The sequence below is a fragment of the Cyphomyrmex costatus genome, unplaced genomic scaffold (genome assembly GCF_001594065.2).
Source record: "Cyphomyrmex costatus isolate MS0001 unplaced genomic scaffold, Ccosl1.0 scaffold158, whole genome shotgun sequence".
Lineage (NCBI taxonomy): Eukaryota > Metazoa > Arthropoda > Insecta > Hymenoptera > Formicidae > Cyphomyrmex > Cyphomyrmex costatus.
This window is the reverse complement of record NW_017275587.1, coordinates 437,187-453,163: the sequence shown is the minus strand read 5'-3', so window position 1 is coordinate 453,163 and position 15,977 is coordinate 437,187. Positions and strand designations below refer to the sequence as shown.

Genomic DNA, 15,977 nt, shown 5'->3' with positions numbered 1-15,977 from the left:
GATAGTTTTTATTCTAGAAAACATCCCTGTCAATGATGATAACCAAACGATTTTCTTTATTGTAAGCCTCATATATGCTAAATATGTATGCAAATGCAAAAGTAAACTCGCGTTTAGGGGATAACGCACGCGTTTTAAATAAAAAATATAATATTATAAGTAACTTAATTGTGCCAATTCTGCTTATAATCAAACGTCTAGATCTTCGGTTCAATCACATAGCCTACGAATAAATTTACGTTTGGCGAGTTGTATTTAATATAGTAGAAGAATGGCTTGTTTGCTTCAAATTTCAGTTCCGGTCGTATTATCAAAGAACAGGGCACGACTTGAAGAACTGCAAATACAATGCGAACTATATTATACGACTGTTTAAGAAACTTCCACCGAGTCTTCACTTTTATGAAACATGCGCATTATTTTTACGAATATATACGCATTATTTATACGTTAATAATTATTATGTTAACTGCAACTTTTAGAATGAAATACAGATGTTATTAGATAATTGGGATATTCATTGAAGAAATTAGAATTTATATTATATGCTATATTGCTATTATCTTTTATAAATTATTGCAAATGATAATTCAAAATACTTTTATCAGGTAAGAAATTAACAAATTCTTTAATGTTTCGTATGGCGAATTTACCATAGACTGACTATACTGAAAAATCGATGTATAATAACTTTTCCATATGTCGTTTAATATATTTTTGGCGTATTCACGCGGCCATCGAATAAGGATTTGTTTAGTGGTCGATACTGGATTTGGTAAAAGAATGGTCGATTTATGTCGAACACTGGTAATGGTTCATTGATCATATCACTCAAAAGTGCAACTTCCACAACTGCGAACAGAATATAAAGAACTGCTTATTATATAGGTATATTGTGCTTGATCACACATTTTGATCAAGAAAGAAGTAGATAGATGCAGATATTCAGCTAATTTTATTTTTTACAGAGTAAAATCTATTGTATTTCTGGTATGTTTATAAGACCCTCGAATAAAGACACTAATGATGATCTTCTGTCATAACGAATATAATAATAAAACGACCGATTTATGTCAAATTCTAACGATTCCCTATTCATTACACTCCCTTTAGCTACTAGAGCTGTGAACAGAATATAAAAAAATCATTATGTTTTCGTATTTATCTAAAACGTTTCATGCACGACATGAATGCATGCTCTGTCGAAGGTAATATCTCAATTTTCTATTCAAATGATTATTCAAATGATTTTCGTAATCAATATTAGGTGTACAAATTAATTTTCGACCTTTTTTGATCAACTTTGACATTTTTTTTAATAAAAACATGAATACAACTAAATCTTCAAAGTAATCTCGCTATCTATACATTTTTTCCATTTCAGGCAATTGCCGGATTCCAGATTGGAAAAATTATGATGGCTTTGAATTAATAAATTTATCGAGGCTTTTTTCGACTTCTTGAACTGACTTGAATCGAGAATTAGTTAGGTGATGTTGTGGGGCTCGAAATAGGTGATAATCCGAAGGGGCTATAAGTTTGGAGAATACGCCGCATGAGGGAAAATTTCCCAGCCTAAATCGGAGATGGTTTCCAGAGTGTTTTTGCTGTATGGGGTTGGGCGTTATCTTGCAGCACCTTTCTTCTTCCATTACTACTAAAAATAGCCTTTTTTTCTTCAAGAGCGTCATTTATACGAATCAATGATTGATAGAGCTCAGCAGTCACGATCTGACCTTGTCGGAGCAACTCATAATGGATCACGCCCTTCTGATTCCATCAAATGCATAGCAACACCTTTTTTGCATGAATATTTGGTTTTGCGATGCTCGTTGACGGCTCACCTGGACGGATCCATGATTTTTGTCTCTTAGTTTTCTCGTATAATATTCACTTTTCATCACAAATAATAATTTTGTACAAAAATGATTGTTTTCTTGAACCTAGAGAGCAAGGAGAGAGTAGTATCGTGGCGTCTGTTTTTGTTTTCGAGAGTGAGCCCATGAACCCATCGGGATTCTTTGCGAATCCTCCTAAGCTGTTTTGGGCGATAAACATCTTAAGCCCAATCTACAATTGCGTAAACGTAGTTGTAGTTGTAAGAATTGACTAATCACAGTTGAATACAGGGGGAATATTTGACTGTCATTGCCCATTGGTCAATTCTTATAACTACAACCACTTACAACTACGTTTACGCAATTGTAGATCGGACTTTACTGGGTTACTCCAAGCGTATTTGCAAATTCTAATTGCGTTTGGCAATAATTCTCGTTCAAAATTTCTTCCAACTCCGCGTCTTCCACTTTTTTTGGTTTACCAGGGCGTTCACGATCCTCAAGGTCGAAATTTCCCTCTCGAAACTGTTGGAACCATTTTTTACACGTATTGTACGATACAGCATTCTCGTCCAAAACCGAACAAATCATTTCTTTTGCCCCGGCCGCGTTTTTTTTAAGTTGAAACGCGAAAAGAAAGCAGTGCCTCAAATGTTGCTTTCCGAACGACATCGTGTTTACTGCTGATTTTTCAGATTATGTTCACAGGAGGATTAAAAGTAATATTGTACCTCATTTAAAAGCTAAAAGATGACACTTCAAAATGACTACAGAAGGGGAGAGTTCAACTTAAACGGGTTCTGAGGTCGCTGAAAGGTAGGGGCCGAAAATTAATTTATACATCTAATAGATTAAAGATGATTTAAAAAAACATAAATAAACAAGTATGTATTATATGTTATTAAGTGAATAATGCGTGGTACAATTAAAGATACAAGAAACAAAAGCAGATGAAGACATTTAGCTGATATAATTTTTTACAGAGCACCTATTGCACTTTCAGTATGTTCACAAGACCATCGAATAAAAATATGACGATGTTCTCTAGTTATGACGGACATAATAATAAAATAATCAAATTACATCGAATTCTGATTCTCTAATTATTATGTTGGCAACTAGAGATACTAAAACTATGAATAGAATATGAAAAAAATCGTTATGTACCTATTTTCTTGTTTACTCAGAATTTTTTACACACGTCACGAATGATATTCTGTCGGAAATAGTAGTTCAATTTTCTATTTATACTGTCAAATATAATTATTATTCCATTACCAAATCACCTAACTACATAAACGATAGTTCAAAACATAAATACACAACTACTTGGATGCTATTAAATAAATAATAAAGTCGACGAAAGAAACAAAAGCAGGTATCAGATGCAGATTTTTATTCGATAAGTTTTTATAAAATAAAATCATCATTATCAGGCATAGAGTAATCTAAGTTCACTCTTACTCTGTGAATCCACCTTAAAATTTATAATCCTACCGCTTACTTCTTCATCCATTATTACATAATCTATCACCGAAAATCATTCTGGTTTGTTCACATGACCTTCGAATAAATCTATGAATGACGTTTCTTTGTTATGACGAATATAATAATAAAATGGTCGATTTACGTCGAATATTAAAGGTCGTTCTTCAATTATCGCACTCATAACCATAAATTCCACAACTGTGAACAGAATATATTATAAAAAATTGCTTGATATAGATATATATCAGTTATATACCTATATATTATATATATTCGTTTGATCATTTGAGACTTTTTCACTTCATCTCATAAATATATGATTTATGAAACTTGACGTTCTTCACGAACTGTTTTAATTTCTTATTAATTATTCTGTTAAATAATTATTTCCATTTCTATTGTATAATTATGCAAAAAATAAATAAATTGAAACGTATAAAGTATATAAACATGCACATTCTTCGATAAAAGTATTCCATATATTAAAATCATAATGTTTGCATCAACAATATTTTTTCTAGTTTGTAAAATTTCGGAAAAACTTGAAACTTAAAAATTATAATAATTTTAAGTTAATCAAATACTAAAGCCACCCTGGAAGTATAATACAAGAATCGAAAATGAATAAATGACCAACATTGTAGATTTTTCGTAATTTATTCGTGATATCAAATTAATGATGCTTTACGATAGAATATTTATGCTTCCGGTGATTTTACATAGCCTTCAAATAAAGGTATGGACAATGTTTCCCCGTTATAATGAATATGATAATAGAATGGTCGATTTACGTTAAATATTATGGGTTCCGCAATATTTATCCAAGCGACTTCCAAGAGTGCCATCATAACTGTGAACAGAATATAAGAGATCGCTACACATTCGCTTAATCCTAGAACGTACGAAGTCATTGAGTGCTAAGATAGGTATGCCTTCAGTGATCAATAGGAGGATCCAAATCTGCCATGCTACAAGCTGAAGCCTGATTGAGCACTGTAGTGCCACCAAAGCGGAAACAAGCTTTTAAAATTTCAGTCCGATATAGATCAATTTGAACCTCCGGATGATCAGTATTAAAAAAAATTTGATAGTGTATTTATTCTTTTTTCTCTTTTAAGTTAATAATTAGATTATTTGTGTTTATATAAAATTCTATCAGATCAATTTATTTTAGATTATAAATATTTTGTCATTAAAAGTATAAAGCCTTGTGTATATGAAAATGTTGTGTTACATTAGTTAAGAGTGGCCTATTTTTTCTCGGACATAGAATTTACGTATCAATAGCAATATTACTCAATACAGATAGTATTTCAGGATTAAGTATTCGGACTTTTTTCACGTTACAAACTTTTATTTTGTCGATACTATTTTGAACTTAATACATGTACGATTTCTCGACCATTATCTCACTACATAATTCTTTCAGTTACATGGAGACGGTTTAGAAAGTACAGGCATATTATCGCCAATAAACGATGCATTTTATTTGAAAAGAAATCTGTAGAATAAGATATTACAAAAGTCAGCAGTTTAACATTTTTAAATCAGTTATTATAATGAGATCAAAGAACGTTTAGCTAAAACAACAATCATAAGAAACATATGCCAACTAGAATACTTTTTAATTTGAATTTGCTAATAACACGCTGTTACACGTATCGAACAATGAATTTTCAGATTATAAATTTTTGTGTGATACATCTTTGACATATTCACACAATCACACAATCTTTGAATAATAAGAATATAAACAATCTCTTGTTATTCATATATAACAAATATTATAACAAAACGATTTATTTCAAATATCGGTGTGCACCTATATTAACTACAAATAGCACGGTTTAAACTCCTGTGAACAAAATAACAATAAGACAATCTGTACATTGAGATCTTAATCGATTTGTTTCGTTTTTGTTAATGCAATGTATAAATGTACGCTTTGCATACCTCGAATTTAACTTAGAGAAAATTTGTTCTCCTCTGACGTTCTTTTCTCGCTCTGTTGATTGTTTATACAGCGAATTGAGTCGAATTTATTCGAATTTTTATGTTTGTAAAAATCTTGTACTTTTGTATTATTGATGCCCTGATAAAACAATAACCGTATAGTCATAGGCAGTTGCGAGGTAATCAATTTTTGTAAAATGTGAAGAAATTACAAGAATGATCGCAAGTGATAAAATTATTGCAAAAAAATAAAAGGATAAGCAGATTAATAAGAGATCTTACAGATCGTTTAGCTGCTACCACATTTTATGATGTTCACATGTGCGACTCATCTCGTTAACTTCTTAATCTCGGATTATTTACGATGCCTCGGAATAGTTCGATATCGTTTGACCATCTCATTACGAATGAAAATGGCCTGTTTGCTTCAAAGTTCTTGAAATCGGATAGAAATCTTCGATTGCTGATGCCTACCAGACAAATGTCAAATTTCTACCATATAATCTTTTACAGTAAGATTTGAAGAAACGATATCAAAAGAAGCATCGAAGTACTTTTAAATAAATTCGAATTAGCTCGAAAACATATTTATTTATCCAGTTTTGATTTCTCATTTACAAAAAAATTTATATATATTTTATGCGTTAGTATATATATATATATATACTATATATATATTTTAGGAAGCTAATATATTTTTATAAGATTTAATCGATATTCTTATAATCATAGTTTATATTTTATAATAACAAAAAGTAAAATAAATATCGCGTCGTAAAAATTAAAATTATTGCAGAATATGCTTTCGAATCGATTTAAATGCACTTCGAATTCCCGTAATGTATTGCATTGTACGTGAAATTTAACAAATAAGAAATAATTGACAAAGGAAAAATATTAATTAAGAAAATTTTTATGTATATAAAAGTATAATAAAACTATAAAAATAAAGTGATCAAAAAGTAATAATTAAAATAATCAATAAATACATACATACGTATTATGTGTATTAATTATATTAATTATTTTCATAGAATTATTATCAAAAATTTTATTAATATTTAATGGTTTTATGTTATAGAATAATTAAATCTATTAAACAAGATAATTAATCACATATATCACACAATACGTATAATAAATTAAAAGAAAAACAGTGTCTTTTTAAAATAATAATCACCTATTTAAATAAGTTATCAAAACTGCACATTTTCGGACTTGTGCATAATCAAAATTAATTTGAGCGCGATAATAATTTACAAAATTTAATTTCTATATATTATTATACAAATAATGTCATGCTTTACAAGTTATACATCTAACGAGATACTATCAAACTATATCATTTTATACGAAAGATGTATATATGCTTTATCGTAAATTAACTTTACTATTAATCGTACGTCATTAAAGTATGTTTTTTCAACTATAAAATTGCTGAGTATATCGATAATACGTAAAAATACATCAATAATTAAAAAGTATCAATGTATACTCGTGTTTTTACCACGAGTGTAATATAAAAAGTATCAATTGTTTTCTATCATTACGAAAAAAGTATAAATATTTCTTGTCACTACCACAGGATCTTCACTATAAATAACGCGATGCTGTCGTATTTAATGATCGCCAGGAAAGGATGATCGACGCGAAGTAATAAAGGCTCCACCGGTTTCCAAGTACCCGAAAGAGGTCTGACAGAAGCACCTGTCAGAAGATCATTCTTTGTATCAATTATCCGTTTCAATAATCGGATGCGCTCTTGGATCCCCAGAGCGTGAAAGATTCAGATGAGAGTTATGACTGATTGAATATTAGTCAGGACTTGATCAGAGCGTATTATAGAAACTGGTTGAGAGTGCAGGATAAGAAAAGAAGAATTTAGTAATGATGCATCACTGATTACGTTAGAATCAGCGAGTCGTAAGTCAAGCAATGAAAATCGCTCGTGTGTTTTATATATTATATATATATATTTTTAAAATTACTTGTTAAAAATTTTTTATTAGTTTAATATAAACCCATTGCATCCACCTTTTCGCCAATTTTCACATTGAATCAAATAAAAACATTCGATTTCGTCAGATATAACACATGTTTTGTTGTCAAATAATATAGGGGAAAGGAGAGCAAAGCGGAAGGAGAAGGAAAATATATGGCAGCGAATTTTTTTAAATACCTATTCCAATATCTGAACGTGCCGCGGTCGGGACCTTCAGTATGCGTACGAGTCGCTCTTATTTCGTAAGATAACGATTTGTAAGGTCCCTCGGATATTTGATAGGTACATGATATTTTCCGCTTTTCCCTCTCCTTCCATTTTGCCCTCCCTTCCCCTACCGAATCGAGGAAAAATGCAATTTATTTTTATGTTGTTGCAATTTAACAAAACTATTCGTTTCGGAGATTCATAGTCCGATTTGAATATCATCATGATGAGAATCTCATTTATTAATGCCTTCTCTCTCATGTAGTTATGAAGTGCTCGATAAATTTTTCTTGAAAATTTTGATCCCTTCCTTTTTCGTTTTTCTTAATAGTTTATAGCTTTAGTTAAATTGGTATTAGCATATTTTAATAAGATGATTAACTTTGTTTTCGCAGTATCATAAATAAAGCCGTTATCGCAAATATATTTTTATCATCGTGAACTGTGAACCGCATAATTCTCTGGTTCTGTCGATAAATGTGCATTCTAAATTTGTTAAAGATGATTTAATTTGTGCATATAAAATCAACTTCAACTTCCCACAATTTTGAGCTTCTATTACTTCATCGTCCAATCACTCGTACAATTTTGTTTTTGAAAGTGAACCGCAGAAGTTTACAAAGTTTAATTTAATGCAATAATTTGTTTAAAGACTCCTAAATTTTAAATTTAATGTTACCTAAAATATCCCAAACGTTCCTTTGAAATAAATTTTAGAACGTAACATATAGCTTGTATTAATAAATTCGAACACAAGCTGCAATTAACATAATACATTTATGTTAACTGTACATGCAAGATTTAAGTCAAACACGAGCACTGGTCAGTGTCAATAATTGTGACGCTGAAATGCTTCATTTATTATAAAATTTGAATTACAAGTTTTTCCGAATATCATCGAAACAACAGATCATAAATATCAATACGTTAGCTCGTCTTGCATACGATTGTCATTGTGTAACAAAAGTCATAAAATATAATAGGTGCAACGTGAGTAACAGGTGCATAATCAAACAAACATGCGGTTTGGTGCTGTGCGGTGTATAAAACAGCATTTGTTAATAATGCAATAGTATGCTACAAAAATGAAGACATAAAAGAAAGCAAAAAAATAGATAAAATGGAAAGACATGAAAAGTATGCGCAGAGACTAGCAAATCTGTTTATGTATAGAAAGCATGTGAGCAACATTTAACTATCACACTCAGCTTAAAATCACGGCAACGTACAAAATCACATACATCCGTGCCGCGGAAACTCTGAGAAAATTTGAAATTTTACTACACGATTAACATAATATTAAAATAATGATACATGCACAAGCATTATCGAAGTCTTCAAAAAATTAATTCTCAGAGTTTCTAAGAAGCGAAAAAGAATTTCGATGTATCTCCCAAATAAAATTAGGCGAAATGTCATCTCTTGTTCTCAATATAAAATTAATATTTATATTTATGGTTATCTTTTTTTTTCTTGTATTCTTTCTGGCTTGGATTGTAAATAGTTAAATATTACGTGTTATAATCTTCTTTCGAAGCTATTAATAATGTAGCAAACATCAACTAACAATAACACAGCTGTTAGTTATATAATTTCTCACGCAACAATAACTGTAATGTGTAACAGTTATATAACACGTTATAGATAAAATAGATGGTAAAGAATGAGACAAAAATATAGAAAGTATCTAAAAGAAATTATTTGATTTATATGTTTTTCTCTGTTGAAAGATTATTCGAAACTTTAAGATAATATTTCGCCCATTTTTGACCTCAAACAAATGCAAGAAATAAAACAAGGTGTACTTACCAGTGACGGCGGCTGCCTCGCTACCTTCTTCATTAACTTCGATGAAAGCTTTTTGTATGACTTTGTCGATTAGCACAGGTACGTCCGAAATGCCGTTAAAGTTAGCTCCATGGCTGAATGGCTCACTGAGACCCATCTGTAACAAGTGAGACCGCAAGTTAGATACGATGTTGCATTAATTCTGTTATCGATTATCAGTAGAACATTGCAATGCACCTTCTTGGACAATGTATCTTTAAGATCCAATTTGGATTCAGTCCTGAACCTAGGCAGATATACTCGGACTTCACGTTCGTAAGTTTGAGCGAGGCGAGTGCTGCATTCCGCGGTAACTTCCTCGAGTTTGTCAGTCAATGCAGCTAAACCGTCAATTTTATTGGGTAGAATGATCACCATGCTGACCTCTTTATTCTGCAATAATAAAATTTACACTCATAAAAAGAATTCGCGAAATACTTTGTTGCTTTTCATCATAACTGCGAAACATATACTTGTGAAAAGTAATAATCTTACACATCTGATTAGATTTTTTTTTTAATTTGCAAAAGAGCAATAAATTACCGCATATGGTAACTCGATGCATTTAGCGTCGTATTCCGGCAATTCGGTGTATTTATAGTTGCCCTTTCTATACATAGTTGGAACATTTTTTACGGTGTTGACGTCAATATGGAACGGACGATCGGTGGTAGCCTTAGGATCGAATTGGTGTGCCCACAAACCCTTGAAATACACCGCGTTTGCCAGCACCAGTGCAGTACTAGCATCCACATCGCCTATAATCGAATATAAATATTATGAGCATGCTTTGAATTGTTGATTCAAATCAATACATTACTATACACATATAATAACGAAAATATAGGGGTATTGTATCTACAGAAAGCCAAAATATTTAGCACTTTGATGACTGCTCTAAATTTATGTTAAATTTCTTGTGTAAATAAAGAAAATTAAAAAATCTTTTTTTTATCGTCGTAGAATTTCATAGTAAATATCTACCTTCACTAAGAATATCCTTGATGCGATCATTTGTTTTTTCTTTGCACCAGTTATTGATGACATTCACAGCTTCTTGGCTATCATTAAAATTTACCGACTGAATGTCAGAATGAAAGTATGTCTTGAGATCTTGTTTGTATTCAGGTTTTACCGGAAAGCTTTCGCCGATAAACATCTTGTTAGCGAGCTTCAAAGTAACATTCTCAACATTCTGCAAGGATAATGGTCCATTATTTCAATTACAGCATTATATTTATGAATAGAGTATCATAAAATATCACAAGATATGACTAAATTAATTCAGTAAATAATTGTTTGTATTCGTGATTTATAATATAAATGACATAAATTTAATTATATAAGGAATATTTATATTCTCTGTACAAATGTCATGTTTTATAAATAATGTGCTATACATTTGATTGATAAATTCTGAGAATATTTACATTTTATAAATGTTATTCTAATTTTATTAAATTTTGAAGATTTAAGTAGTGCATAGAAAAATGTAATTAGTAAAATGTAAGCAGTAAACAAATCAATATTTTTTTGTTTGTTATTGCTTACATACATTAATACCTTACATTCTCGACTATGATTGACCGATTCACTCATTGCTTTCTTCTTAATGTTTTATGTTTTTTTATGTATTACTAGTTTTACATTCTGTAAGTGGCGTACACATATTACGTTTCATAATATATTGTAATTTGATAATTACATTCAGTTTAGCGATGAGATTCTGATAGCCCTCTAGAGTTTGTGGTTTTGAGGCTGGAAGCTTGAGAACATCTTTAAATTGCATTTCGGTAGTTCCGGCAGCGCCGTCAGCTGCCATGCTCAAGGCAATGTGAGCACTTAGGGGAGAACATATCAAATTGTCTAATTTTTCTTGTGAAACGGTCTAAAAAAGAGATTGTCCATTATAAACACTAACCTACTTTCAAATTAACAATATAAAAGTTCAGTCATTACGAATAGCAGAAAATTAATCTAAATTATTAGCTAAAAAATTAAAATAAATAAAGAAAATGAGATATTTCTCTTTCGATTATTTCTCTATCAGCAAATTACCATTTAGTGTATTAAAATTAGTAATATAGATTTTGCCATAGCTAATTAATTAATATGAAAGCTCTGTACACACACAATATCAAATATTAATAAAACATCAAAACTATTTAAACGTATGTGCAAATAATATACCTTGACGAAGTTGGAGGAGAACAAATGAGCACCCTGAGAAACAGCCTGAACGGCTGAATTATTTTCAACTGACGCGGCCATGGCTGATGCAAATAAGCAAAATGCCAAAAAACTTCTTTGTACTGAAACAACAAAAAAAAAGAAATCAATAATTTTATCATAAAATTGAATGTATACGCGAATTATAGCCGAGATACTTAAAAAAAACATAAATTATTGTTTTTACTAGTTCATAATTTTAATATTATCAATAATATAAAACTTTAAAATACTTTTATACGCTTATAAGTAATGTAATTGTCCTTAGAAGAAAACAAACAACGTCAATTTTCACCTCTAGTCTGATATTGATAACATAAGATATATACATAATAATGCGAAGGTCATCGCTTCAAAATAGGATTTACTGTCGAAAATTGAACACTTGCGTTCGAAGGTTGCAGACAATTAAAATAAATAGTGTCAGATATGTTGTTCAAGGTGAACATGAAACTACCACATTGCTACAAATCTTACGTGTACATATTTACATTGGTATTATGTATCTTATTGTTAGTCTTTCAACTTTCAAGAAGCGATGAAGACTACAATGATTCGAAGGGCAATAGCAATGTTACACTTTTATGTATGTAATAAAGCGAAGTTTTATGAACTAAAGTTTATCAACAGAAAAACACAAAAACCGGATTTTTAAATAGTTATATATGGTTACATATTTAGCGACATAAGATGTATAAAAAACATAAATATTTAAAAATTTATTTAAAAAAGAATACAAATTTCTGTAATATTGCTCTACTATATACTTGTTGATTATATCAATTAAAAAATTTAATAAAGTAATTTAGTTTTTCTTGCATATATCTTTCAACATTTTTAAGTATATGTATATAATATGTTTTTATATTATAATTTTGTTATCACACAGATGTTTTTTAATCGAATAATTGATATGATGAATCATAAAGTACATATTGTAAGACGGGATAATCGAATAACGATTGATCATTTGTATTTGTGATCATTACGTAACGGTACTCAATAATAATAATATAATTAGAACAGTTTTTGATCGATACATATTATTATAAACATTATTATAAACATTCTAACGTCATATCGATTGAACGACGTTTTCATATAAGTGCATTAAACACCACGCTTTTCACAAAAAATAGAAGAGAATGTTTATTATTTCAATAATAAAAATCATAAATATTCGTAAACAATTATTCTACTATTGTTGATCAATACAATAAAAAAAGACAATACAGGTTTAGAATTAAATTTTTTAAAAATTAAAATGTTGAGAGAAAATGTCTATACAACCATGTAATGAATAATTACATAAATAATAATTGGTGTACATAAGCATGTGTAAATGTAAGACAAATGATTCAAACCAAACATTGTTTTTCGTTGTCTTCTTTAATTGTACTCACATACACATAAATTTATTTTCTACAGACCATGTAATATTCCGTTCGCACGGAAAGCAAAGACGTCATTCTTTTTCATTTAGTTTATTCATTCTCATTTAAATTTCAATGTAGAATAATTGCCGCTATACAAGTCACTAAATCGGAAGTCAATTACGTCCCGAGTTTCTCACAATCAGAGAGCCACGAGATGAACGCTGCGACAAACAAGGGCAGCGATACCGCAGCTCGCGCGATAATGGAAAGTATTACTTCAGCAGAAATATACACGACCTTGGTTCCATCCAGTTAACAGAGGGCAAAAGTTTAATAATTATATAAGAATATTTAAATATTAAATCTTGTATATAATCTCTCTAATTATATAAAAAATGCGATCGTTAACAAAATGTCAGTACACGGGTCATTTATGCAGGATGTCGGAAAATCAATATCTTTCCTTCCAAGCATATATTCTAATCTGTTCCTTCTTTAAATTTAATTTAAAAATTCATTTTTTAAATACTTGAATTAGGTATAACTTCCTATCAAGTTAAAGCTAAAGTGTGCTTTGAGACATGAATAGAAAGCGCTCGATAAATTGAATTTTTTATAATGCGCATTTTCATGTGTCTATATTGAATTAAGTTAATGTAATATTTTGCCATCTGTTTTTTGAAGCTTAAATCATCCATTAGTCTTCTCAGTTATTTTTAATTCATTAAACTGATAATATTTGATACTGACAAAACAACCATTATTTGACCTTCAATGTTTGTCAAGAGAGGCTGATGAACCGGGGACATTCTGCACATATAATTACGTTACGTAACAAACCGATCAGGAAAAGAATGTAAAACATATATTACTATACCGTTAGATATGCTGACATGAATATACATATTGTATGTACTAAGAACATATTAATAACATGTCATCTATAATATTTATTAAAATTTTTAATTATTAAAAAATATTATGCTTGTGATAACATTTGTGATAAATTGAAAATAAAATGAATCAAGTTATACTGCTATGTTTATATAATAAAAAATGTACATAACATTTTTTTTAATATTAAATAGATAAAAATTTAACGTGAGAAGATTATAAACGCAAGAAAAATAAAAATTTCGTAAAAGCTATTGTTCCAAAAATATCTTTTGTTAGAAATAATATCACTTTACGGAAGAATCATTACATTTTCATAATGTTATCATAGAATAAAAATTTCCACTTGCAGATTTTTGCAATGTTCACCTTGACAGAGATTCAATATTCCGAGATTCTGACGTTTACAGATTATTTTATGCCAAGTACTTGATTTAAATGTCATTAAATATATTGCGAAATATAAATCATTGTATTGGAAAATATTGCATACACGATGATCATCTAATTCTTAGAATTACTTAAAATTAAAATTAATCAATATAAAAATAAGCGACAAGATATCACTGCATTTAACGATAAGGTAGAAATAACAAACGAGAATATTGCGGGACCATTAAATCGATGATGTTTCCTGTTGCCTCGTCGGAAAAACCCATTAAGATACTAATGTAACAGTCACGTTATGTGCGTAAGACTAATCATGTATAACAACTAGATATATGCAACGGATAAGCGAACTAAGGTACATAAAATGTTTGTGTGCAATAATTTCTCTTTTGACAGTTACAATAATTTCCACTTTTAATGTTAAAGAGGAAATAAAAAAATTTGCTCTGATAAGATGAATATTTTTAATAGAAATATCGACGAAATAATTAAAACTTAATTGATCAATTAATCGACATGTCAGTATCGCATTGTAAGCTTCCTATACATATACAGTACAATTATATTTTATTCAACGGAACTTTCCGGAATTACAAGTTTTTTCATCATTCGAATCTTAATTTTTTTCTTTTCCTAATGTTGATGACGTGTCTTTATTTTACGATCGTGTAAGATTTTATAGAATTTTCACAAAACACGTTTGTTTATTTTTTTTTATAACTCTTACACTTTATCTTGCGTTAAAAACAATTAAGTAAATTGCTTTTAATGTTAAACCAAACATAAATCACAAGCCGTGTATAATTATACATATTTCGTGTATTACGAATTTATGAAGATATATAAATGATTTTTATAAGTCGTAATTTTTTTAAGTAACTACTCTATAATATTTTAAATTATTGCTTATACAAAGAAAAATTGTTTGACAAAAGTGATAAAATTATACTGGATTCGTTGTTTTGTGCATAATAATGTTGAGCGCAAAATAAATACAATCACATCAAAATTGCGATATGATGAAAAAAATTACTGTGTATCTATACATCATGAACTGAATGCTTTAAGAGTTATCTCATCTTTTAAAACACACTTTATCTCATTTTCATATTTTTATTTCCAAGTTAGAAGAAAAGTGATATGTTGAATACTATGACATAAACCGAACAACGAAATTAATGCAAAAATCGCGTATGATAATTAATTAGTATTTACAAGAAAATCATGCATATCTTTTTCCTTATATTTATTCTGAATTTTCATAAAATGATAATTTACTAATTGACAGTGAATTTATAAATAACAAATACTAAGATTGTTCCTTCTTAATCTTATCAAATCATTTTTTTCTCTTTTATTTCATTGTCTGACAAAAAAGTTTACGATATACAATATGAAAACTATATAAACGTATTGAAATCCAACATGTGCAACTGCATCATGCATTATAAGCTCAAGGCATCTGATTAATTCTGAAATGACGATACTAATCAACTGATAATGAAAGAAAAGTTCATGCTGCGCAATTCTAGAAATGAATCATGAACCGAACAAGAATGGTATCCAGGATCACCTTGGAGCAACCATTCGACGAGTCAAGAATTACGACTCGTCGAATAGCATTATCGCTGATACGTCAATTCGGTGCGTATCGATAAGACATTGTCGTCGTATCAGAAAGGATTTGGTGAGACATGTGTATCCGACAGTGTTTTTGCGCAGAGAGAGAGAGAGAGAGAGAGAGAGAGAGAGAGAGAGAGAGAGAGAGAGAGA

At 29.7% G+C, this 15,977-nt stretch overlaps 1 protein-coding gene across 15 annotated transcripts in view; it reads right to left on the bottom strand.

Moving 5' to 3' along the window:
- The window catches only part of LOC108771434 (alaserpin), a 37,917-nt gene that overhangs the window by 12,456 nt on the left and 9,484 nt on the right, over window positions 1–15,977 (bottom strand). For 8 of the 15 annotated variants that reach the window (XM_018536741.1, XM_018536740.1, XM_018536735.1 and 5 more), the window contains exons 2-7: window positions 11,506–11,627; window positions 11,021–11,203; window positions 10,300–10,510; window positions 9,859–10,073; window positions 9,514–9,708; window positions 9,298–9,433 (exon numbers count right to left, since the gene is read on the bottom strand). In XM_018536741.1, coding sequence (XP_018392243.1) covers window positions 9,298–9,433; window positions 9,514–9,708; window positions 9,859–10,073; window positions 10,300–10,510; window positions 11,021–11,203; window positions 11,506–11,586 — 1,021 coding nt within the window. In that variant the 5' untranslated portion in view covers window positions 11,587–11,627. Of the gene's footprint in view, window positions 1–30; window positions 338–689; window positions 853–3,245; window positions 3,525–3,993; window positions 4,177–5,143; window positions 5,750–6,820; window positions 6,987–9,297; window positions 9,434–9,513; window positions 9,709–9,858; window positions 10,074–10,299; window positions 10,511–11,020; window positions 11,204–11,505; window positions 11,628–15,977 lie in introns of those variants that run through there. The other 7 variants (XR_001940638.1, XM_018536736.1, XM_018536734.1 and 4 more) reach the window with 7 other exon arrangements.